Source organism: Harmonia axyridis, chromosome 1, assembly GCF_914767665.1.
Source record: "Harmonia axyridis chromosome 1, icHarAxyr1.1, whole genome shotgun sequence".
Lineage (NCBI taxonomy): Eukaryota > Metazoa > Arthropoda > Insecta > Coleoptera > Coccinellidae > Harmonia > Harmonia axyridis.
Genome location: NC_059501.1, coordinates 17,084,293 through 17,111,348, shown reverse-complemented (window position 1 = coordinate 17,111,348; position 27,056 = coordinate 17,084,293). Strand labels below are relative to the sequence as shown.

Here is a 27,056-nt window from a genome sequence, read left to right as displayed (position 1 = left end):
TCTTCTAAAAATAGATTCGGAAATAACGAAAAGATCCACAGGATCGATTGTTTCAATCGAAAGAGTTGTAATGAGATGGATGCATCAGAAGATTATTTTCATAGGTCTCCAGATTGAATACGCACAGTTTATTCAAAGTCACTTGAACTATTCCATAAAAACTCTTGGCCATAGATGCACCTTTGAAGTGGATACCGCGATCTGCAAAATACCGGGGTTTATCTAAAAGTATTGTTAGGCAATAAATTCACTGGGCCCAAAGGAATTTCTGGAAACTTGGACAAACCTTGTATAATTGAAATATTCATCTTCCTCCAAGTGACTTTGGATATACTATACCAATCCATTTCAAATAGCACATGAAACAATGCATATATGATTGAACAATTTAATTACGAAGGGAATTAGGAAAAATCATAGAAAAAATCAGATTAACGGAAGGACATTTCTCTTGTTATAGGAAGCTCAATTTTTCTGTGCTCGTCAACAGTTGAAACCATAGAAATAATGAGAATCTTAGGTAAAAAAAGGTTTTTGACCATTTTCTATTATTTATATTGATACGAACCATATGATGTTATATATTTTTGAAATCAGGAAAAATTAAGCTTTCAAAAAATGTCACAGAAATATAGTGTTCCCATTTAAAAAAACATAACTTTGGGTCATAGCTTCGTAATTAAAAGCCCTTTTGAAAAAACGAGTACGCCACTAGATTCTACGTAAAAAAGTGCCTGTATAATGTTTAAATTTCAGAGCTCTATCATCAATATCAACGGAGATATGAATGTTTTTCGATATCGCAATTTTTCCAATTTTCGCTTATAACTCGAAAACAAAAGAAGGTGGCCAAAAATGAATACTACCCTTGATAGTTTCTCAGAAAAAGAGATCGAGAAGTGGGTATCAGATTTTGTCTATCACCTCTGGTTTAAAAGTTGTAGTGCTAAAACATCGAAATTTGCCCACCCTGTACAGTTTGAGTTATTTTGAATTTATTTTGATTGGTTATTAATTTTGTCATTTTTAGAATTGTAATTATATTCCAAAACAAAATAAACCAAATATATCATAAAGATATATTATTGTGGAGGAATAGACACAAAGTTGTCTAATTTTTGATATTCAGATTTTTTGGGATATCATTTTTATTACCTGACTACTATGGAAAATTCGGTCTGACGATAAATAATATCATGTGTGATATAATAAAAAAAGTTTTTAATATGATGACAATTATTTAACAATTAATTTCAAACGAACCTCTGGAAATTTGATAATCATTGAAATGATTCATTTCCTGGATATAACGATTTCATTAAAATGAAAATATATTCAATATACATATACTTGTTCCAATAAAAACAAGTTTTATACTTTTCAATATCGAAAATATGATATCAACAGTTTAGGATTACATTTCAGCAGAAAATATGACAAATAGCCATGAATCCAATATATTCCATCATACGAACCGAAGGAGCCCAAAAGTTAATTTCTTTCTCGTGCTTCCGGTAAAATATATAGGTATAAGAGAAACATCTACATAATAAATCATACGCGCATATTCTTACGTTCACCGTTTTCATATATTTCTCACAAAAATACACCCAATTTCAGTGGAATACAGTGAGTATATTGGGAAATTTCCATCGATATTTATAACTCTTGGATATCTCGTTTCTTGACTTGATTGCTTGCTATATCGTAAAAGTCGAATATGTATGTCGATAACATCATTCAATTATAGAATTATGAGAAAGAAAGCAATTACTCTTCCGATTTAAGATCTATTTTAACAGGCAAGCTGTTAATGTTCTGATTTGAGTAGAAATCTTCAATTTACATCAAAATTATCTTTTATTCGTTAGAATCAAGGAAATTGAATTTTATAGATTCGATCGAAAATTATGTCCGTATAATCCTATTTTAATCTTTGAAGTGTTCATTTATAAACGCTGAAGGTTAATCATCATAAAAATTTGAGATGAAATATAAAATTTTCCTTATTTGAAAATGAAAATGAGTATGGATGGAAAGCTACATTCCGATCCACCATTTCATTCTGTTGGGAAATCACACACTCCCATCCAAAAATTTTGTTCAAGATTTCGCTCATAACGGTAGTTCTATCAACGCATTCTGTGTATTTCATATTCAGCAGAAATGATTTCGAAGATATTCTCATATTATAGTCTAATTTATTGTCTGGCAGGGAGTTTCCAATTCTAACACGAAATATCATGTTTTTGTCGAAACCAGCTCCTCATATACATATGCCTTCAGAATTCATATTCATTATTTCAAATTGGAAATACAAGACGCAAATACAAATTGGGTGAACGCTACATGATTGGTCTCTATTTTCAAATTTCATTCGGCAAAATACATGAGAGGGCGCATTCGCTTGGTAGAGTGAAAGGTATACAAGAAGGGAGAGAGAGAAGTCAACATTTAGTGACATCATGGAATGACGTGTAGTAACTAGCGTTAGAAGAGCCAATATGTGGTACTAAATTTGAAGGAACGTTTCCTCGTTGAAAATAGAAATTTCCTACTTTGGTTAAGTTTTCTATGTTTTTTACGTTTTAATCGATTCCAATAATAGAAGAATGCTCACAAGAAAACTATTGAGATTACAGCTTCTATAATTATGATGTAAATTGAAACAAAAATTTGACCAGATTGGAGTGTCTAGCGGAGTGATCCTCCATACATAGTATCTATCTGCCTTTTAGAGAGAATTTTTTAGTATAGTCCTTCAAATGTCATAACTGTTAGCTCTTTTACCCTTATATATGACGTGATTGGGTCCTAATTTTAAGCAACTTCATAGCCCCCTACCTGCTAAGGACACAATGTTCTGAATTTTTAAGTGGCCATTCCAGCCTGACCATATTGGGGACATTCAGTACAAAAACTTTTAGTTTTATACTATGACGTGAGTCTGCCATCCGCGAATTCTCTATCTAATGAGCCTTTGTGTCTAGATTAGTTGTATAATATTAAATTCCTTCATGCTATCCGTTTTCATTAATGCATTGTTATGTAATTGGGCAGCAGCCAACTACACCTGGTCCTTCACAATGGATGGAACACTAAGGATAGAGCTATTCAGTTCAGAACACAGAATTCTAATGTAGCGGAAACGGGGTTCACAATAAATAGCCAACAAAGTCACCAAATCTAGGATAAGATAATTATTAACATATTTAGCGCTCGTTCCCCGAGCCGATCGCTTTATTATTTCGTCATAAAATTGCAGACTTCCGTGACAACGAAACCATAAGCTTGAAATTTTGATTGTTCATATGAGATAACTATTTCAAACTCTGTGTGAAATTTCAAGCTGATCAATAGAAAATACAAGGAGAAAATTGGAAAAGATTTTCCCACTATTTTCGTGATTACGAATCCTATCGAAATGAGATTTTGCATGAATATCAGAAATAATCAAGTGAAGGTTCGTGTAAAATTTTTTATCGAAACCGACATCAAAACTATAAAAAGTTGAAAAAGAATATCGAAAAAAATATATGTTAAATTATTAAAACTCCTTATGTTGAAATTAAAACTAATTATTGTCTAGGATACGCTATCAAAAAGCAATTGACACCAATCACAAATTGCTAATTCAGAATTAAAAAAAAATTGCTTTACAAATTCTTATTTCAGCTACACCGCTCAATAAGCAATCGAATTTCCTTTCATTTGATATATTCCTATTTGAAAAAAAATACGTTTATTCAAAAATGTATAGGGAGACCTGCTGTTGAAATTAAAAGTCCATGGATTCGTGGATTTCTCCCAGTGATAATTTGTAAAAGAATAATACTCTGACTGCAATCACAAATTGGAAATTATTTCCTATTTTTTTTTAATAAAACAGCAATTCTACGTTTAGCTACATTGCTGAATAGGAAATCAAAGTATCTTTCATTTGATTTATCACAATACATATATTTCCATTTGAAAAATTGAGTAGAGGGGTGCGAAGCGTAGGGGGTGTGAAATTCCTAATTCTAAAAAGCATAGGATAAATTGCTTTTGAAATCAAAAATCGGAGGGTGCGAGGATTTTCCTCAATAATTCTTCGTACAAGAATTATTGGCAAATTACTCTACTTTTTTGGCACCCTGTATATGCCGGCTGTTGGTGCAGCCCTCGTAGATTGTCCTCTTACCTCTGCTTCGACATCCCCATATCCGTATACAATATCTCCAGGCCGAGATATCTGAACTTCATCTCTTGCTGTAGATATTATGTGACCTTCAAAATTTCGCAACTTGCATTTGAGTGGTGTTTTCGATACTTACGTCTTGAACTTGATAAAACAAAACAAAAATGGATCACATGGCATAAAAATTTCGTGCACTATTGTTCAAGAATCTGAATGTTGTTTCCTCGGGTACCGCCTACTTCATCTTTACCAACTTCCATATGTGTGTGGCGACAAAATGCAATTAGACATAATGTCTGTGTCTAGCCGATCATACTACTTAATATAATTGTACCTGCATTAGTGTCTATTGTCTTTCGTGGTACAACCTTCTCATTCATAAGGTCTTCAGAAAGATACAATCTGAATAATATCTTCCGCTTACCTTGATTAGAGTGAAGGTACCATGATACCATTGCTCAGCCATACAACTTAGAGAATAAGAAAAGGAGGAAGAAATTCACAGTGTACAATATGATTTTATTTTTGTAATCCAGATACAAAACTGGGAAAAGAAGATTTCAGTGGAATAAGTTACGAGGTGATGACCAATGGAGTTTTTATTACTATTATTATTTGAACTGGGGTCGTTTTAGTTCGGTAAGCCTTCCGGGAACTGCGACCATGCAGATATTTTGTTCTCTACCGTACTCATTCATAGAAACCCAGGGAGGTCGTCAATGACGTTAATAAAATTGACAACCTCCTTAGGGGCCTTGGCCGTTACCTCTCTGGTATCCAGGACCGGCTTACCCATGTGAATGGTTCTTAGGCCAGCCAGCTCCGGACACTTGCATACCAAGTGTTCAGCTGTTTCTGCTTCCGATCCACAGAGCCTGCAAATCTCGTCTGCTGACTTTCCCATACGGTACAAATGATGTTTGTACCGACAGTGCCCCGTCAGCAGTCCCACCATCACCCGAAGCTAGGCTCGCGACAGCTTCAGGAGCTTTTTGGCGTAGGTTGGTGAAATCTTCACGAATTTCTTTGCCTGAACAAGTCTAGGAGTGTTAGTCCAGTAGATTGTCCTGATGTTCAACTCCCATAGCTGGACCGCAGCTTTATATTGGTCTCTTCCTATCCCACAGAAAGGCTCAGGTCCAGCAGGTGTTAACCTTGATGCACTTTTTGGAAGTTCATCAGTTCTTTCATTTCCTTCAACCCCACAGAGCCCTGGTACCCATAGTAGAGTCACCTTATTTCCTCTGGCCAGTTGCTTTATGGTGTTACGGCACTCCCAAGTTAGCAGAGACCCCTGAGACCAATGGAGTTAATAGAGTGATCAAGAATGTTTCCAAGTGCTGTCCCACGATAAAGTTCTCGTCTGTAGTCCATAAGAGTTTCAATAATTCCACGACAACGCGATACCCCAAATGTGATATATCGATCATAACATAATCAAGATGCCAACTGCTTTTATTGATAAACGCTTCACAATGCATTATTCAATTGTCGATTATCATCTCCAACGCTTATGTTAGATGTATTATAGTTCGAACTAATTACGGAATACATCCATATTGAAGAATTCCCTAGATTCCTCAAATCTCGGCTCAAACAAATGACTAACAAAAAAAACTCAAATATTCATCGCTCAATGGAACGCGGTATATTTTTTATCACGTCCGAAAGAGGAAACTTGAATGCTAATAAGAATTTAAAGATTGAGCAATCCTGCTGAATTTACGACCTACATAAATAACCCCTCCAGAGTTGGCCAGAGTCAGAAAGGCACGAAGACCAACGCCAGTGACTTTGAAAAGTTGTATAACTGTTTCAAGGTTAATGGAATGTAACAGTGAAGCAGTTGAATTATTTCCCCTTTGTTGTGGATGGTGATTTTTCGTTGTTCAGAAATGAGAAGCAGTTTCATCTTCATCTATCAGTTGACAACCAAGATTTTGCGTGGAATACGACAGATCACAAGTGAACATTTATTTCTGTCAAATTGTTCTATCAAACAAGTTGTTCCTAAGTTGGAGGTACAGATGAAAGCGACAGATTTCTAGAATAATTTCTGCAAAAATAAGTTCTATTAATATGGGCCCCCAAACGCGTTTTTGACATAAAGGCTGTTCACTTTTTTGTGATTATACAATGGTTATACGAGTATAAATATCAAAAAATTGACAATTTTGTATCTATTCCCTCACAAAAATATATCTTCATGATATATTTGGTTTATTTTTTTCATGAAATATAATTCCAATTCTAAAAATGACAACAGAAAAAAATCTATGACTACCTGAAGTAATTGCTTTCTCTGTGAATCCTTACTAGAGGAACAGTTACGTTTAGTTAGATTGAAGGATCTCAATTGAAATTTATGTGAAGTAGATATACAAGTGGTGAGTTAGTAAATTCAGTAATTTTGTTGAACTACATGGCACTGATGAGGAAAAATTGTATTAGTAAATAGAAAAATTCCGAAACGTACGTCTGTCTCTATGCTGATTTAGTTATTCGATTTGTTAACCGTTTACTCAATTTGTACAGTTATATTCAAAATTTTCAATTTTTTTCCCGAAATGAGTATCAAATACGAGAAAACTACAGAAAACATAAAAGTTTAGCACTAGATCAAAGTGTTCCATCAAAAATAGTTTTGCAGCAAAAAACCGGCACTCTGTAAATTCCAAATTGAAATATGTATGCTGATATCTTATGATTGCGAAAATAGAGATCTGAAAACCTTTCAGACTTGTTTCTCTAATTTTTTTCAGTTTTCCAGGTGCTTCCGGTGAGCATCGAATTTTTACAACCCCCTCCAGATTGACACTGTTATTAATCTCCATAAGAAACTAATTGAATATTATTTCATTGTTTGCATGGAAACTGTATGATTCTCATATAATAATAATAAATTTATAAATTTATTTGCAGATATGATAGATATGAAAAAATTACGAAAAACGAATGGACCAAAGATGCAAATGAAAATTATTCCTATACCTGAATATTCCAATGAACTCTGAACCTTCGAAACGAATCAACTTCCTCATCATACAATATTCGATGTTTCGAATAATTAGGTTCATGAAAACAGCTAGGGACTAATAATTTTCACTCCTAATTTCCTATTCATTCCTTCTTCCTAGATGTTCTTATCTCCGCAACAACCCCAACTCCCAAGTTTCCACTAGAAACCTCAAAACATTGTGTATATTCAATTTCATGAAAATTATGTTAATTAAAATTTTAGTCCCGTCACATAACTAAGATCATAAATTCCTTCTACTTTGGTTATCTTTCATTGAAGTGGTTATTCTTTAAATACATATAAAATTTCAACACGATATTCTTCCTGAATTTTCTATGGTTTTGATGATGTGATCGTCTTGAAATTTGGCAGGGAGGTTTTAATTGTTATATCATATCAACACGTCGAATCTTGAGTTCGTTGGTTTCGTGGTCATAGGAATATTGTTTTTTTGCAATATTTTCCTTGAATTTCCTATAATTCTGGTTGAGCGATCGATATAAAATTTCTCATATTATCATTTCACATCTCAATTCGAATTTTTATTCTGACCCAAAGGGCAGTTTTGAAACTAACACAGCCCCAACACGGAACCCTGTGGCACTCCATGATCTATGTCAAATATCCTTGAGAAGGAATCCTCAACTTTGGCTCAACAACCACTTAGAAAAGAACATCAAGAAATAGCAACCTGTGAAGTTTTTTATACATAATTCCAGGAATCGAAGACTCTCGAAAGGTCGAAAAAGGTCCGCAAACATTTTTACCAGAATCAAGCACCAGTACACATACACTGTCAAAGAGCAGGCAGCTTACTGGGTTGGCCTACCTTTCCTGAATCCATGATGCTAGTCAGAAATACTTATCCAAGAATTCCAGTATCCTGTTACATACCACCCTCTGTAATACCTTAGAAAAAACACCCACAATCGAAATAGGCCTCTAATTTGTAATCTCAGTAGGGACATCGCTCTTATGTATCGGAAAAGTTATAGCTGTTTTTGAAGCTGATGAAAACTTACCAGTAGGTACTGACAGACGAATTGATCAGATGTGCAAGAGATCCAGAAACAGAGGGAGTTATAGCTTTCAAGAAATCCCATCTGAACCAGTACACTTTTAAACTCGAAATTATAGTATGACTGCGCAGATTTCATCAGCAATGATCCTCATTAGGAGTTTCAGCTGTCTTTTGCATTGTTACAAGTGACTGAGGGCCTTATTACTGTTCTGAACCTTGAGCTCGTGGGATAATAACCCCAAAAAAGGATTGAATCTTAAAACAGAAATATAATTGAAAACATTCAAATACATTCCATAATAAGATTTTAATTCAATAATTATCTCATTTGGTGACTTCCTCTCGGCAGATGACAAATGGAGGGGTGTTGCACAAACATTTAACTGTCATCTCAGTTCCAAATCTGCTGATATTCCTGCGGAATCCTTGTCCCATGATAATATCTCTTGTTCCAAATTTGCAAGCTGTGGAATAATTCGTATTGAATATTCTTATGATATTTCTTGAATGTTTTTGCCCCTACTTAACGAAAATAATCTCAATATGATTGACAAGTAAAACACTTACTCAGTTTTTTTTTAGGAAGTGTTTCACTTTTTGATAAAATTTTAATGATAGATCGCTTTTTTTTAAGTGTATTGAAACCTTTAAAAACTATGACCAATTCAAAGAGGTTATGTTAGATGTAAGGTACTTAAGTTGAAACTTTCCTCATACATATGTTACAACGATAGCTCCATTAAAAATGTATCTTTTACCTTCCTTTCCTAGATCCGCAATTATTGTGATGAGTTCGTCTTCTCCTTCATCTGAAATTCAAAATATAAATGTTACATTTTATGACCACTCAAAATTGATTACTATTGATTACTTTTGATCCAAGTAGTGGGACAGCAAATGTCATCCTTGAGATAAACAGGAGCATCGTGATCAGCTAGTTCATATAGACGATTAATTTCAAGGTTACATTTTCTTGGTCTGCAGAATGGTGAACCTTTCTTGAAACCCTTATCACAAACGCAAACTTCGCAAGATTTTTCCAGGTAAAATTTCTCACCTTCCTTGTAGGTCTTACCTTCTACTTCACATTTCGCAATATCATCTAGAGGAGAGAAATAAACATATATTCATTTTATGGATAAGTGGATGTACCAATATGTTTTCTCCAAAAGCGCAAAAAATTACTCACCACCACATACAAGCCCCTCTGGACAACAAGTATCTAGAGAATTTCTTGAATGGCATCCTTCCTTTGATAAGAGACCACAATCTGTTCCAGGGCAGATGAAATGACCACTGTGAATACCAAACAAATAACTCTATTTAGAATTGAATAGCATTTTTTTTTTTAATAAAGACGGTTATTATTAATATTTTCAAGATATAAGGGTAGTCACAATAATAAAATATTCCTGAATGTTTTTGTCAATTAAGATGGAAAAGATAAGAGTAGAGCAGTTAAGAGGGATTACCCCCACGTGGCTTTCCGCATATCAGTCAAACTTTGGTACCCATTCATTTCCCCTCTGATGCTCCTGCGATGACAAAACTTTGTAGGTGTACAGTGCATCCCATTTTGGGTGAGACAGCCAGGTTTCTCGCTTGTTATTTAAGATAGAACCTTGCAGTTTTCACGTTCCTGTCCTACTTTTTCGTGAAACTCAAGTTGGTCTAATCAGATTTTGCATAACTGTCTCCGTTCAAGAGATACAGGGTGATTTTGGAAATTGATACTTTTCGGACACCTCCTTTGTCTCTGAAGTTATTAGAAATAATGCTGAAATAAAAACTACGTCTGACTCAGAATTCTGCGTAGAATCCAGTGGCGTACTCAAATTTTTTTTTCGGAGTATGGTTTTGAAGATTCAACACAAACCTATATTTTTTTTAATAGAACACCCTATACAGGGTGTTTCCTAAACATGCGGCGAAAATTCAGGGGGTTGTTCCTTGGACTATTCTAAGAATATTTTGTCCTTTGATGATTTTTGAAAAACCTATTTGTTTCGAAGATATAGGGAAAACAAAATTTCAGATAATAACATTTTATTATGAAAAATTACATGAAAATTCAACTCAACCTACAAAAACTGTTGAAAATGACCACCTCTAGCCAGCATACAAGCATCCAATCTTCTCCTCATTGACTGCCGAACCCTTTCAAAAACATCAGGATCATTTCTTATTAAGTTACACCCAGCAATGATCCGATTTCGCAAGTCTTCCACATTTTCTACTGGAGTGGTATAAACTAATGATTTTAGATGGCCCCATAGGAAATAATCTAAGGGGTTTAAGTCCGTTTTTAGTAATTGGAATGTTGTCAAACAAATTTAAAAATAAATTGTACCTACTTAGTAAACACAGTGCGGTACGCATTTTTATTTAAACTATTATTAATTTTAAAAATATGAAAAATGTTGTTCGCCCTGTATCTTCGAAACAAAGAGGTTTTTCAAAAATCATCCAAGGACAAAACATGCTTAAAATAGTCCAAGGAACAACCCCCTGAATTTTTGCCGCATGTTTAGGAAACACCCTGTATATCATTACTTCATTGAATTCGTTATTTTTTCCCTTCAAAATGATGTATGATACCATATAGATAGGATGTTCCGAAATGTTAAAAAAACACTAAAACATCAAATAATGATGATTTTTTTTAACGGGCAATGGATTTCCAATATAAAAAAAGAATCAATTGGATAATTTTCATTTGTGATTTTATTTATAGTAGAGTATGCAAACAAAGATAATACACTCATCACTAACATGAAAAACAGAACGTAGGTACCTACCTGATAGCAACAAATAAATAATACAAAAATTCATAGTTTGACAGGAACGTGAAAACCGCAAGGTTCTATCTTAAATAACAAGCGGGAAATCTGGCAGTCTCACCCAAAATGGGATGCACTGTACATTCACTTCATCTTCTTTCTTTTATCGAAGCAAATAAGTAGGAGGCAGTACTGTATGATGGTCGATTATATTTTTCAGAGAATTGTAATTTTTCCTCTTTTGTGATGATTTTGATAGGTTTTTTTTCACGAATATTTCAAAAATATGTTACCAATAATTTTTTTTGTTTTTCATTCGAAAATTAGAAATATTTACTTTCTATAATGTAGATTATTGTTCAAGGATATTATGTGAAAACCCCATAAAAATCGGTGAATTGTAAAAAGAAATATTTCAAATTTTATTTGAACTGAGCAACCACTGGTGGTGTTCTCTCTTAAAAGGTACGTAACTCTACAGCCAGAGGTTTACACCCATATGGGTACAACCTTAAATTAGTTTATAGGGGTTTTTGGGACGGAGATTATGTATTAATTGTCAAAATTAGAAAATTCCAGATTGCGATTACAAAATGGTGGAACTATACCAAAGGTATTGAAAGTAATGAAAAATCAAAAGAAATGCTTAGAGATGTTTAAGTGACACAAGTATTTTTATCTCAAATTCTGCTAAAAAACGGTCTTTCGGATCTATCAAATATTATGTTAGAAAAAAAAATGTCTTACTCTTCACCGCATATGCATTCTGGTATGCAGCTTCCTTTCAAAAGTTCTTGGTCGATTTTTTCCCCAGATGGAACATATTGGTTCAAGAAACGACAAGAGCCATTCTTTGATGGATATTCAGGACAGTGGAAAGCTCCATTTTTATCATATTCCACACATCCTATCTCCTTATAGAAGAAATTGTAGAGGTCGTGGAAATCAGTTTGACAAAATTTTCCTGAAAAATTGAATCTCAGAGAAGAAATTCATGTTCTCACTAACAACTAACGTTATGATATAAAAGTACCAACTAAGAAATAAATTGAATAAAATCAGCTAAGATACGATTCTGCTAGTAATCGACCGCTTTGAGTTCTTGTGTTAAATGAACTTTAAAATCTTTAAGACCTGAGCCTTTATGCAAAAAATGGTGTTATGTTGTTTATAGAATGCCTAGTTCCCAAGATAGATGAGGAATCGGCAAAATTGGATTTTTGTCTTCACTACGGGCTACAGTAGCAATATTTTAAGTTGTTCTTGAGCGAAACACCCGGTTTCGATTCTTCACATCACTAACTCATCGCAACAGCTCAACTTTTTCCATCGGTTTCATACTATTTCCGGCCGAGATGGTGCTTCATGACCAATAGAAAGTGCTTCAGTTTTGCAAGGTGTGACTGCATAATATTCACTATTTTTAGAGTGAATTTTAATGAGTATATTGTTAAAATATGTAAATTTCCATTTTTAGTAATGGCATATTTTTTATTTGTCAATTGTCAAAGGTTCAAAACATCTAATGCCACAGCTGCCCAGATACCTAGTTATTCAAAATGAAACCTCTTATCGGAAAACCCTATACAAACCAAATTTCAATCTAGTCAGATCTTTCGAAAATGTTGCGGAAAGGTTTACCATTCTACATTCACATTTTTTTGATACAGTTCCTATGTTATTTGTTCGATTAAGAAAGAGTTCTCATTTGTAATATGAAGTTATGAGATCCTCTAATGAATTCCCATATTTAGGCACGTGCAAAAATAAGTATGTGGAATGCTTCAACTCATTTTTGAAGTATTATAGAAATAACTCAATTCCTAATTCGGTCTGAATATTTATTTATAATACAAGTGCAGATGGATATTCAACTAGTTCATTCAATTGTTAGAATGAGCTTTCTGTATGACTGTATGAGTATTATGTATTATTTTCTCTGATTCACTGAATTCTTATTGAAATTAATGAAATATATTAATATTTTATTGATTTATTATTTACCCTGTTCGCTTTTAATTGTAAGGAGAAATTTGATTTCAGGGTTAATTCTGAATATTTTTTGTTTGTTATAGAATTGTCATATGGCAACGTTTCGGGCAGTGCCCTTTTTCAAGCCTGAAAATATATTAAAAAAAATCCTTAATAAATATCACAATGTGACTAACAATAAACAGACAAGTTGTAATATAGACAATTTCTTTCTATATTCTCTGTTTGAACAGAGATCTAATACCATATGTACAATTATTACCTTCTTATTTAGATATTTATATACACAATCTGTCTTTGTTCCAACGTCTTGTGTTTAAATAGTGCACTAATTAAACACAAGACCACGCATGAACACACATTCAATTACGAACAAACAGAAATATTAGACAGAGAACCAAACAAAAAATCTAGAGAATTTCTCGAAATGATACATATAAAACAACATGAAAATTCTATCAATGACAGAACCGACATAAAGAATTTGCATAACATCTATTCCACACTACTGACCAACATTAAACAGACAACCGGACATTAGAAAGAAGGAGATATCGAACACCCATCATAACCTCACTTAATAACACAACAACGTCCGACGAAATGAGTCGTTGGAACAAAGATAGATTGTGTATATAAATATCTAAATGAGAAGGTAATAATTGTACATATGCTATTAGATCTCTATTCAAATAAAGAATATAGAAAGAAATTGTCTATATTACAAATTGTCCGTTTATTGTTAGTTACATTGTGATGTTTATAAAGGATGTTTTTTTTATATATTTTCAGGCTTGAAAAGGGGCACTGCCCGAAACGTTGCCATATGACAATTCTATAACAAACAATAAAAATTCAGTATTAACCCTGAAATAAAATTTCTCCTTACAATAATATTAATATTAATGATTTTTGTATTGAAAAATGTTGGTTGGCAGAACAGTTTTTTGTATCACAAACTCGACAGATAACAGATAAATCCGTGCATGCAAAATTAACAACAAATATAATTCACCTGTAATTAGCACACATAACGCGATAATATTCCATAGCCACACATTAGCCATGTTGAAGAGCAAACAACAAATGAAATTTATGCACACTTCAATCTCTACCAAACGTGATCTATCACTGATCTTTACTAGTAGAGTTCAATTCCTATTTAAACAACAATAACTCTGCCGCTTGGCATTGAAAAAATTTATAATTATATACGAAAGATGGGGAATTTTGTAGCACCAAGAAACGGAGCTGCAGATCATCAGTAGGTGTGGATTTTTTCCGTTTTTATAGCTTGTTTCAAGTTCATGGTTTGATCTGAAGACATTCCCACTCCGTATTCAGCAGGCAATATCTTTCGAAGTGTATAAATGAGTAGAATAGAAAATATATTTTCACGGGTAAAGAATAATTGCAATGAATTCACTAAATTTTTCTCAATACTTCAACTATGGTTTAAAAAACAAATATTACACATTTCATTTCATAGAGAAATATAGAATTGCAGAGAACGCACCAAAAATCAGTTATTGATTTCTCTCCGATATCAAGAAAGTTCTCTTGTCGACTTTTGAATACTAGCTTAATGTACATTATTATGAAATCAAATTCGGCAAATTTTTCAAATCATATAGTAGTAATAAAAAAAAAGTGGAAAAATGCGCAAAAATTTCGAAAGGTATACCTCAATATATTGATTTGATTTTTCAGGCACTTTCTTGAATTCTTCTTCTTCTTGAATTCAAATTATGAAAATTGGTTTTTTGGTTAAAAATGAGGTTAAATTCACAAAATAAATATAATTATAAAAAAAAGTACGGTATACCTACATAATGTCTGGTACATGCTGTTTGGCATCAAGTTTAGATTAGGATGGTTGGTGTGGCTTTTTAACAAAATTTTATACTTGGTAGGTTTTTTGAATTATAAGGTTATGATAAGGAAAAATTGTGGAACTTCAACAAAACAAAAATTCCAAAAAAATGTGGGTCTTTCTCTAAATTTATGTTTTTTTGTGCCAAATGAATAAATATTTATATATTGAAATATTTATCAATATGAGTGTGTATTTGTGTGTACAGAACTAAGTCATCAATATTTTGAATATCCTACATATATCTTTTCATTAAAATTGACATTTCCACTGAAGCCGATTGAATGATAATAAAAACACTAGACTCAATTTCCACGAAATGAATTTTTTGGAAATGGAGTTTGAAGATTCATTAAAGAATATCCATTAAGTGAGGATATAATCCATAAAAAAAAAATTCCTTCATGATATGTTTTGATTTCAATTCCCACACGGGAAAACTTTTTGGACGTATTCTTTTCTCCCAACTTATTTGAATAGGTGTATCTTTGAGCTTGAGAAAGCTACCTCTGAATAAAATGAATCGTTTTTTTTTTCGACTCCCAAAAGGACCGGCAACTCGAAGAATAGTAGATTCATTTTCCTCAGGAGATTCTAAGCCGTGAAATCTCCAAAGTTTCATCTCCCATTGTATTAGGATGAAGTTTGCAATCCAACAATTGAAAACTTCCCAAAAATGGCAATATCTCCACAAACAAGAAAGTTTTAATCACGTCGAAAAATACAACGGCTCAATGAACTTCAGAACAATCAACTACATCATTCAGGGATGAAGTAGGCGAATTTAATCAATCGAAAGATGAGACCCTCAGTTTGCATTTCCTGCTAATGTTGAATTATTCGAATAGTTTCTTTAGGAGGCTGGATTCATTATACCTGGCTACGAATTCTACAAATTTGAGCAGGGAATGAGAAACGAGTTGATTTAACCGAACTCATTGTTTTCGTTGTCAGTCTGTATAATTCCTCTTTGTCTCCAATAGATGGAGTTAATTTCTCTGGAGATCTCTATTGCAAAATGATGAGGAATATACATGTGGCGATCATTGCGCAGGCATAAAACTCAGAGAATAAGAAAAGGAAGAAGAAATTCACGGTGTACAATATAATCTAATGTTTGTAACCCAGGTATAAAACTAGGAAAAAGTAGGTAATGACAACAGTTGAGTTAGTAGAGTGTTCCAGGATGTTTCAAAGTGCTGTACCACAATGGAATTCTCGTCTGTCATCTATCAGTGTTTCAAAAATCCCCACAAAAACGTGATACCCCAAATATATATTACAACAATTTTAGTGTGATTTAGCTCTCAGTAGAAAAATTATTTATGCAATTTCATAGAATCTATCAATATCATAGAACCTAATCTAATCTAACCTGTTATATAAGCGGATCCCTGCAGGATCTCCCACCACAAATCTCACTTGGTTGAAAGTGGATGATAGTTCATAGATAATCAACGATGGATTATCATAAATCAACGTTGGTTTATAATAAGCCAGACATTGTTCAACAAACCCACTTTCAAGACTATTCACTACTAACTGGTGGGTAAAGGAATTATTGTATATGCTGGAATACCTTCAGTAATCTCACCATTTTCATATAAATAGGGGCTGCTCACAGTGTTGTTATATATTATGGAAACGTAATATAGACGTGTGAGGTTGAAGAGGTAGGGAATACTGAATTAATTGGATTACTAAGTTCACGTTAATGCCATCTTCATAATAATATGATAATCATTTTGATGGAAAATAACTTGCTTCCAATTTTCTATACTCACTTCGTTTCTATCATCAAAGGGAGGTTATTATACTGAAATGTTAAGGTCACACCAATATCACTAGAAAGAAATTTTCTGAAAAAAAACATAAAAAAAAAACCTTGGGAGTGTATGTATTAATTTTGAAGGCGAGTATGTTGTTTATGTAGAGTGTAGACGAATAAAGTCGAATATTAAAAAAAAAATGTGTTTTACCTGAGACTTTTTGAACGGAGTGTTACTATGAGTGGAACGTCTAGAATGAGACACTCGAGCAGTTTTCTTCTAACTCAGGAATAGTTCGAGGATATTTCTTTTATCTAAATATAGTTCGATAATTCGTATAATAAAGGAATACTCAATAACAATATTTTCTATAAGATCAGTATTCTCTTTATTTTAATGTCAATTTCAATCTCAGGGAAACGATAAATAATTTTCATCGATATTCTCAATAAATAATGAATCAAGGTGCGAAATGTGAAACTTTGGAAATTGAAACTTTACAGGATATTCTAATGAATTCCTTAGAAATTTCGAAAATCTCTGAATATGATGTACCTAAAAGGAAATTAATTTCTCGAAACAATAGACAATAGAATTAAATAATCATCTCAATCGAACAACATCAACAATTCCAAGAATATCTCTTAGATCATGAAATATGGATAATTGAAATAATGGCGTACTTAGAATATAATACATCAATTTATTATTCAACGTTCGAAATTTATCTGCTGAGTTTGAGATCACCTTCATTAGTTCATGGCTGGGAGTCGCATAGATATATGCAAATTATGCAGATTTTCGATAACGAGATGTAATCTGCTGAAATTCATTCTCGTCGTGGACAGGAATTCATTACTACGAAAATTTCTGTCTTTTTATTCAGGGAAAATTTTTATTTGTGACGTGAAATAATGAAAAGGTTCATTTTTATTCTTTGAGAGTTCATTTGCACGCAACAAATTGCCTTCAAATCGACTTTGAAAACATTATTATGACGTTATCTATTTCCAGAACAGAATTTATCTGGGTATAGAACTTTGGTATTGAAATTTACTTCCGATTTATGAATAAAAGAAGAAGGTAAATAAACTTAGAAGAGATCAGCTGTTTGATCCATCACGTGGTGTACCATTGACAGTCAGGACAGGAGTTGAAAACAACCAGCTCTACAAGACGATTTAGCTACTATGTTTCAAATCTATTATTCTGTGTTCTTTATCATTCATTAGATGCAAATTGACAGTCGATAGCGAAATAAGCAGTATCAAGATTCAATTACCTGGGAATAAATATACTGAGTGACAGAAATCTGACATAAAAGGCACGAACACAAGAGATAAAAGCAGTCAGCGGCTATCTGAGATAGGTCTTCATGGCATAGCTTGATATTCAAGGTACTTAACTCAAGTTCAAGCCAAGCAGCTTGAGCTTGACTTCACATCAACTCAAGTTCAAATCAAGTAGTAGTTTTTCAATGTTAAGTTCTTGACTTGAACTTGAGTGGATTTCAATTCAAGTAGCTTCAATATCAAACCAAGTAGCTTGAATATCAAGTCAAGCCGTGAATCCCTACTCTGAGAGATACAGTGTAGAGGAACAAAGCAATGAGCTCACAAAGCAAGACCAGAATCTACAAAACGTGTGTGAGACCTATACTCACATACCTATGCATCAGAAACCAGAGCCGAAACATCAACAACAAAAAGAATAATGTGAACCACAGAGATGAAACACACGCAGACCGGTAGGCAGAACACCAAAAAGGTGGTAGAAAGCTGTAGTTCGGTATCTCAGGGAGATTCCAGACGAGGGCCACATATAGAGGATTGCACAGGACCTGGTACAAATGTCTTGATGTTACCACGATGCTTTCTTGTACGAGGATCCCAGTAATGAACGATTGGATTTCAAAAAAAAGGCGTCATAAGTCCAATAAGGGTTTTGAAAGGGTGTTTCATGAATTCAGGTACTGTATCGGGTGACCCAAATTCGTACTGAGGAAATCCCACAATCTCTTGGAGCTAGAAAAATATTGAAGGCACATTTTCAAGCTCGATAAATTCTACTCTATTTAAGCTATATTAGAAAATTGGAGAATGGAGTGAAATGAAAAGTTCTTATAACTTTTTTATCATTGGTGCTATTAACATGAAGCAAAAACATTCTACAGGCACCATTCTTAATAAAATCAATGTGTGTAATGATTTATTTTTTATTGCCATTAGTTTTGAAGTTGAAATACAAATTTGTGTTTGAGTTTGTATTTTTCAAGACCTGTTGATGTGAGATCCGATTTGTTGTGCAAAATGAATTAAGTTGTTATTTAGACCGGTAGATATAAATGATGATTTGAAATTTGCTTTTTATTCAATGCTAGATAAAATAGATACTTTTTAACTGTAATCAGTAGAGTGAATTGGTTTTTGAAAAAATTCATGTGCTGTGTTAAATCTGAAATAAAATTTTTTCAGTGCTGTCCTGCATTGTACTTTACATATAACTTGAAGATTTCATGAAACGAATGTGCTTGGGACTTATGAGGAACACTAATTCCAACTATTCAAATTGTCATGTGTTTGCACTGAAATCATAATTATTCATGAAGCACTATGTATACATATGTATATTGAGCGTGACGTCTTTTTTGTCTATTGAATAATTTCATCCACTGTTACTTCAAAATCCAAATGGCTTGAAAACTTTCTACCTCGATATAATATACCTATTTTCTAGATATAAAGCATAGGATCAAAGAGACATATATAAATCCCTTAGAATTGCAACATCTCGTTGTAATAAAATGAAATGGAAGTTTCATACTAGAATGCATAGATACTCCTACTCAAGTCTTCATTCCCTTGAACAAACATGACGTAAGCCGCATCTAGATATCCAATCTCAATTTATAGTTTCCATTATACTCAAGCTATTCACAACAGCATTGTGATTCGATTCAAACAACTGTTGGTTGTTCTGGCAACGCAACTTTCAGAATCTTATCTGGCTGTGTCTGCTTCACATTCACCGCCTTTCAGCTCTAAGATATGAAAACAAATTGGAGAGTTGAAATGAAATGCTGTTGCTTGACACTTGTTTCCACTAAAGTTTTTTTTATAGTATCTATTATTTATTAATTTAAAAACTACAGGCTTTTTGCATCGTTAGGTTCTTGAAAAAAAAGGATTCCGAATTCCAATAAATGACCTCATAGTTCAACATTGATTTGATAATGTCTAGTACACGATAACATGCTTATTCTTCAAAATTGATTCCTCGCATGCTTATTCACCGAGTAAGAATCCTAGCAAGAATATACGGTACTCTCGGACCGGTCGATATTATAATTATATACCGATGTATAGGGCTTTAGTCGACAGAATTGAGAGGAAATCTCATAAGTGGCATTTGTGAAATTAATTTTTTATTTACTCCACTCTCATTTATTCTCAGTGAACGTTGGCTTTATTTATGGCCTACTTGATTTTGCCAACTGCTTTCCACTCGAGTTGAAAATTGTTCATGTTTTCAAAATTTATAATTACCCATCAGGAAGCGGTGAGGTAGGGCATTCATAAAATTTATTTGGTCATCGTACCTCTCTTCTGATTCAAATCATTTCATAAAAAAATTCTGAATTCATTGCATATGCATTTCGACCAGGATTGAATTATTTATGCTTTTATTCATTTTGGTTGATTATTTTCAATGAAAAACCTTTGTAATGGTTCAAGGGAAAAATGTTGAATAGCCCTGTAATTTTCATAATTCACGTTTCGGAATGAGTAGAATTCAAAATTGAATGAAAAATCTTTCCACCGTCCACAGATTATCTCGGAAATTAGGAATTGCATGAAATTTGTTACAAAAATCCATTACTGTAGTGGATCGATCCTCCTGGCTAAACAAAAAATTGAAGAAAAAAGATCTAGAAGATCCTATATATATAGTTCAGTATTCTCCAAACGGCAAGAATAAACAAGCGCTCAAAAGTACCTGACTTCACATCAGTGCTTTCCTCATTTTGTCATTTTGTTGTCAACTTCATTCAATAATTTAACAGTGTTTTTGTAGTGAAACAAATTCTGAGTCCTGGTAACTACATTACACTATTTTCCTATTAATGCAGAAAACATTTTGATAGTTCAATTCATTTAAATTCATGGGTCGATTGCCGTTTACCACTCAACTCGAATATCTGAAAAATTCATCGTTGTTTTATTGATAATGAAATAGGCCAATTCCTTACCTTTAATACATACGAAATATATTTCAATAGATATTTATAAGTAGATATCATAAATTGCATATTTCAATATGAGATAACCCATCCAATAACATATTCACGTTAGGAGTATACATAAGCCCTTCAATTATGATGAAATGTCGAATATTACCGATTCAATGAATAAATGGGGCTTTAAAATCCTTGGCACCTGACAATTCCTTATCAAATATTGCAACGATTTTGTACGCTTCAATTCATGTTACGCTAATGGGATTTTCAAAAACGCGGTAATTTGTCGATTCGTCGTAGTGATTGGTCGCCGATGAAGCGCCAACGGATGCGCGTATCTAGGGAAAGAAACGGAGAGAATTTTCTGAAAGATTTTCAATAATTATCGGGACTTAAGGAAAGATACGTACCTTGTTTTAGATTTCAACCATTACTAGTTTGATTTGAGATTTAAAATTTAATTTATCGGCGAGAATTGTGTCGAGATTCTTGCATCTCCCGTGGGATTGGAACAACAGAAACCTCTCTTTGGATTGAAAAATATCAAGAAGTATTTCCTTGAGATATAGAAGTTGGAATAGTACGTACGTTGAACCACTTTAGTTTCTGAAACTGAGAGAATACCTGCGTAATACTTGGCGTTATTACATCAACTTCGCTGAGTGCGAATTGAAGTACTATAGCTTCCTGCTGAGATCTGTTGTTTGGAAGGCTGAAAGTCATCTACAGAAGAGGTTCCATACTAATAGCACAGTAATTCATTAAAAACCGATTTAAGTTAAGTTTTTATTTCAATATTATCTGTTTAGAGTGAAAAAGATCGATCTTTGTATATTTTCATTATATTAAATTTGTAAAAACCTGAGTAGGAGTTTTGTTGGCAAATAAACCAAACCACCCCTAGAAATCACTCTATAGAGTCTCATGGCCAATTGTAACGTTACAATATGAAATTTTAGAAATCACTTGATAGCCGCGAAAGTGACGATCACTAGCTGGGAAAGTGAAGTATTTAATGAAGATTAGAAATCTATAGATTACCTACCGATACTGAGAATAAGCTATTCATGTCAAGAATTGTCTGAGAAAATCGATATCAGAGTTTCTATTTAGTAGTTCAAGTGACTTCGGGAGATCTATACCTCCTCCTCTGGGGCATCTTCGGTACTGGCAGAGGAGTGTGTGGTGGATCCTTGCTAGCCCGAGAGATGTCGCCAAATTCTGCGTAAACCTTGATAGAACAGCACCGTTTGGGACATAAACCTAACTGCTCTTTGACAAAGATAAGGAGATGTAGATATGGTAGGTACCACTGGGTTGATGAAACACTGCAATCGTCAAAGAGAAGGCGTACTATAAAAATCGCCTCCCTAAAGATTCAAAGTTTCAGAAGGAAAAAATGCTAAACAATGAACTACTAAGCCTTACTAAAATAACAATAAAAATGTTATCTCACAACCCTTGAAATCTCGAGCATAGTTCTTCACTCAACCCCTACACTGCACCCTAAAAACCCAAACCATCAAATAACATTCAGATCCGACCCAGCGCCCAATATTCAGAACAAAATCCTCCCGAACGTCCCTTCCAGAGCAGGCAAATTCGAAGTTAAGACTGTGCGAAGCGTTAAAAAAGCCGTATATATCCCGAAAGGGCCGCTTCCGAGTTGCAATAACCTTCGACGTAAATCAGGAGGTAATAATTCGCGGATTTGGAGGGCGCACATTTGGGCTCCGAGCCCTTTTTTCACTCCCGGTCCGAAGTTCTGGCGTGATTGAAATCTACGCCCGAATCTGGAATCGTGAAGCTCTCGATCCGGAGATGGATAAAGGTTGGCTTCGATTACCGGGGCTGTCGCAGATGAACCCCCGACTTCGAGGGGTTGATGCGATTGATTACGGTGACCTTTAGCGGAGATTTAGACCGGAAGTGACGTGTATTTGGTTGACGTATGTCAAGTAGGTTGGATAGGTTCATTTGGATTATTTCCTTGATAGTAAAATCCTCGATGGCTAATCAGTGGTCGATTCCGAATGAATTCTGTGAAAAATAAGTGGATATTGCACAAAAACCTTTTCTGAAATAATTCAAGGATGCGGAAGTCTATGTGATCAAATTCTTGCATATAAATACCTTTGTAATGACTCTGTCAGCTCACGGATGGCGCTATCGATGTTCGCGCCATACTACTTCGGCCCCGGCCGATTTCAAGGGGTCGTTGCGTTGCAACAGGGTCACCTCTCACGGTGGTTTGAGAGGGTGTGTCTTAGGCAGAGATCGCTGGATTGCCTTAACAAACACCAAACTCTTGGGAGAGTGCGCATCTCGCAACTTGGATCGAGAAAGACTCGCCAAACCTTGATTAGTTCTAAAGATAAAATTTTCAATTTTTCAGGTTTATGATGGACTTGAAGATGTTCAGTCTGAAGAAAAGGCAATTAAGTAATGATTATTTAGGAAATGTAGTGCCAATTATTAGGTATACAACTTTGCTTTCTCCGTTTTGCGATAGATGGCAAAAGATCATCATACAATAAGCTTAGGTATTCAATAACGCAATCGAAATATTAGTTGATTTTTTTCATAAAGTTATTCTCGATTGAACATGTCAGCTGACGAGCCAAATTCTCGTCATTTGCGGGAGGTTTCAATTATCTGCTTGGTTATGAAAAAACCTGTGGCTGAGGCTTGTAGGATTTCACGTATACGTATACCTACTTATTATGCGTTTCGTCCCTGGCACACACACCGGACTCATCAGTGTGACTTTGGTATAATTGTGTGTGCCGTGTCACAGACGCTTGGGGAATTTATTATTACCGGGAGCCGCCGGGATTCGAACCCGGGACCTTTGTCGTATCTCGGTGCGTGAGTCTACCTCTTAACGTCTAGGCTGCCGAATGCTGTGTATATATTGTTGCTATGTGGAGCTTTATGAGAAGCCGCCACAGGCTCATCGAATGCTCTCAATTACCTATGGTATGGATACTTTTAGTGAAAGAAGGTGCCGAAAGTTGTTCAAATCTTCAAGAACTGTGATTTTGACGTCGAAGACCAGCATGGCGGTTGAAGAGATAAGGTTTTCGAAGATGCAGAATTGGAGGCATGACTCGATCAAAACTTGTGTCAAACGCAACAAGAATTGGCAGGATCATTGGAAGTGACTCAACAAGACGGCGTTTATTTGCTTGTGAACAGCTGCTTGCAAGGCAAAGACGAAACGAATTTCTGCATCGCATTGTGACTGGAGACGAAAAATAGGTTCATTACGATAATTCCAAGCGCAGAAAATCATAGGGATATCCCAGCAATGCTCCCAAGTCGACAGCCGAACCGAATATTCACGGTTCCAAGGTCATGTTCAGTATTTGGCTGGACCAGCTTGGCGTAGTTGCTAAAACCAATTTGAACAATCATTGGCGATCGTTATCGAATGCAATTATTGTGATTGAGCCTAGCAAACGGTAGCAATAAAACGACAGATATTATAAAGTGATTTTACAGAATGACAATGCTCGACCCCATGTTGCTTAAGTGGTCAAGATCCTTGGAAACGTTGAAATGAGAAGTCGTACCCCACCCACCGTGTTCACCAGATTTGCTCCTTCGGACTATCACTTGTTTCGATCAATACCACACGGACTGGCTGACCAGCACTTCCGCACTTATGAAAAAGTAAAAAATTGGATAGATTCGTGGATCAGTCACACAAAGAACTGAAAGTGAGTAAAAATGCACATATTGGGGATTTTTTCGATATTCTTCTTGAATTTTCTCAGCTTCTATCAACGCGGTTCATATTACACTCCACGTTATAAGTTATAACCAGTAAAAACAGATTTTTTTCTTAATGGACAAAATCCGAATGAGGCTCAGTTAATATGGTTTTTTCGAAATTTTGTTTTCCTGATAATTTCAATACTACAAATTTGATAGAGACGGAATTCTGCTTTCAGATTTGAAATGATTTCTAGACTCATGCAAATTCTAGTTAGATCGCGTTATTCGACCGTAGAAAATTCAATCAAAACATCCCCATATTTTCATAGAAAAAGATCTCAAAAAAGAGTGGATAATTATTTCTTTATGATAAAAATTAAATTGATATTTTAGTTATTTATTTTCTACCGTCTCATACCAAAATCAATACAAACTCCTTATATTTCTTTACGCCCACTCTAATGAGCAGCTAGTGGGATTAAGTTGTAATAACGAAAATCTCAAGGGAATGAGCTGGATGTGGTAAGATTTCCAATCAAGCTCTACCAGAATTGCCTTTGACGTATGAGATTTAACGTTACCTAATCTTTACTAATAACATTGGTCTCCGGTTCATCCAAGAAGGCAAGTTCTCTTTTACTCGCTGATTACACTATTATCAGCTGTCATCTTCGATGGTTTTCCAAGGACATATAACTATTGTATATTTCATCGATCATTACCGAATCGAGAAGAGAATAGAAAAAGCCAGCAAATTGTAATTCGCAAGCAATAAAAAAATATATTTAATTATGGTTTCTCCTTCTGTCCAATTTTGTCAGTCTCATCTCTGATCTGAAAAACTTCATCTCTACTGCCTGTAATTTACATTCATTAATTTTTCGTGTTGTATTCCATATCTCTATGGAATACAAGAATACAAGAGAATACAACGTGGAACGAAAAAATCGATCTGTTCGTGATGATCCCAACCCCTTCATTCGGAAGCGTGCAAGTGCTTTGAATGTGCATAGATCTACACTTCACCGCATTTCGCAAAAGATCTAAAGCTCACCCCTATAAAATTCAATTGATGCATGAATTGAAACTCTAAGATGCCATTCACAGGTAAGTACTATTCTCAAATCAGGAAATTAGCGCTTACAAACGTTTACTCTCATCTTGTTTTCGGATGGAGCTTATTCACAAATAAGCAGAATTACTGCTACTGCAATGCAAGCATCAGAAACCATTCGCCAAAGGTGACCAAAAGTGACCAAAGGTGACCGTATATAGGGTGCAATTTCATCGCCTTACTTTTTCAAAGATGATAGGGGGCCTGCAGTTATTATAAATTCAGAGAGTTATGTGAGGATGTTAGATGAGTTCTTGGTGACTGAACCGCAGAATTTTTCTGGCTTTCAACCAGAGAACATGGTTCCAGCAGGATAGAGCAACTTCACATACATTCGTGAAATTTTCCAGACAAATTAATCTCCAGGAAGGATGACATTCATTGCCCCTCCATAGTCTGGTTTGACGCCTATGGACTTTTACCTGTGCGATTTCCTCAAATCCAAAATTTGCCTTAGTAAACCAACTTCACTAGACCAGTTAAAACAAATTTCGCGGTGATATAAAAGCCATCAGGGAGCATACTTACCAAGCCGTCATCGGAAATTTTATTGTTAGATTAAATGAGTGTCTTGAACGCGAGTATAGACATTTGGACGGCATTATTCTCAAGAAATAAATTCCCGAATAGTTTATTCTCATAATTGATAAATATTTTTTTTCGACAAACAAATTATTTTTTTTAATCGACCTTTCATATATTCCTTAACTTTTCCTGACAAACTTTGTGTAATGTATTTTACTGCTAAGGTCTTGTTGCAGCAACAACTGTTCCACCGAGTGAGCTATAACACTCAGTAGAACGGTTGAAGTACCTGACGGTTTCGAAGGAGCTTCATATATTTTTTCATTTTATGATTAGCTTTTCATTCAAAACTTATTAGCTTTAGGGTATTCTTTGACGTAGAGGGACATAATCAAGCATAAACATTTGCAATGTTTCTCATCATATTATTGATATTGCATAATTATGACGTTACTTCATTGTTTATGGCATGAATATTTTATTATTTTCAACTAAATGTCTGGAAAAAAAGCTAAATCACTTCTATGTTATCAAATCATATCATATAAGAATGTGGTAGGTATTTCAGATCAGTAATAACTATTTCATTAACGAGTGCATATTAACTACTTCGAACAAAATTTTCATGTTAGGCATTTTTTAACTCATTCGCAATAGAATTCACACAATGAAATTCTCCGAATTAACATAAAAATTGGCACCAAGTCAGTGTTTATTCAATACAGTTCACAGCCAGTCTCCAAAAAATATCCGAAGAAACTCTATGATTTATGAACTCCGGAGAATATTCCCCCATTCGAAGAAAAAACGTGATGTATAAAGATCC

At 34.3% G+C, this 27,056-nt stretch overlaps 2 protein-coding genes across 3 annotated transcripts in view; one reads left to right on the top strand and one right to left on the bottom strand.

Annotated features, from left to right (window-relative positions):
* Positions 1-27,056, top strand: part of LOC123679699 (dopamine receptor 2) — a 258,175-nt gene that overhangs the window by 181,538 nt on the left and 49,581 nt on the right. The gene's annotated exons all lie outside the window — the stretch shown is intronic.
* LOC123679720 lies at positions 8,475-14,240 on the bottom strand. The gene is made up of 6 exons (XM_045617151.1): positions 14,008-14,240; positions 11,748-11,964; positions 9,410-9,516; positions 9,092-9,322; positions 8,979-9,029; positions 8,475-8,684 (listed from the first exon to the last, which is right to left on the bottom strand). Exons 1-6 carry the CDS (start codon positions 14,057-14,059, stop codon positions 8,545-8,547), a joined length of 798 nt encoding a protein of 265 aa, XP_045473107.1. The 5' UTR covers positions 14,060-14,240; the 3' UTR covers positions 8,475-8,544.

Bases quoted from the DNA above. Each gene is read 5' to 3' on its own strand.
- LOC123679720 (XM_045617151.1), bottom strand. From the start codon at position 14,059: ATGGCTAATGTGTGGCTATGGAATATTATCGCGTTATGTGTGCTAATT. The intron at 9,030-9,091 runs GTAATCAATAGT...TTTGAATTTCAG, and splicing joins TCCCACTACTTGGATCAAAA to ATGAAGGAGAAGACGAACTC. The intron at 8,685-8,978 runs GTAAAAGATACA...ATTATTCCACAG, and splicing joins TGCGGATCTAGGAAAGGAAG to CTTGCAAATTTGGAACAAGA.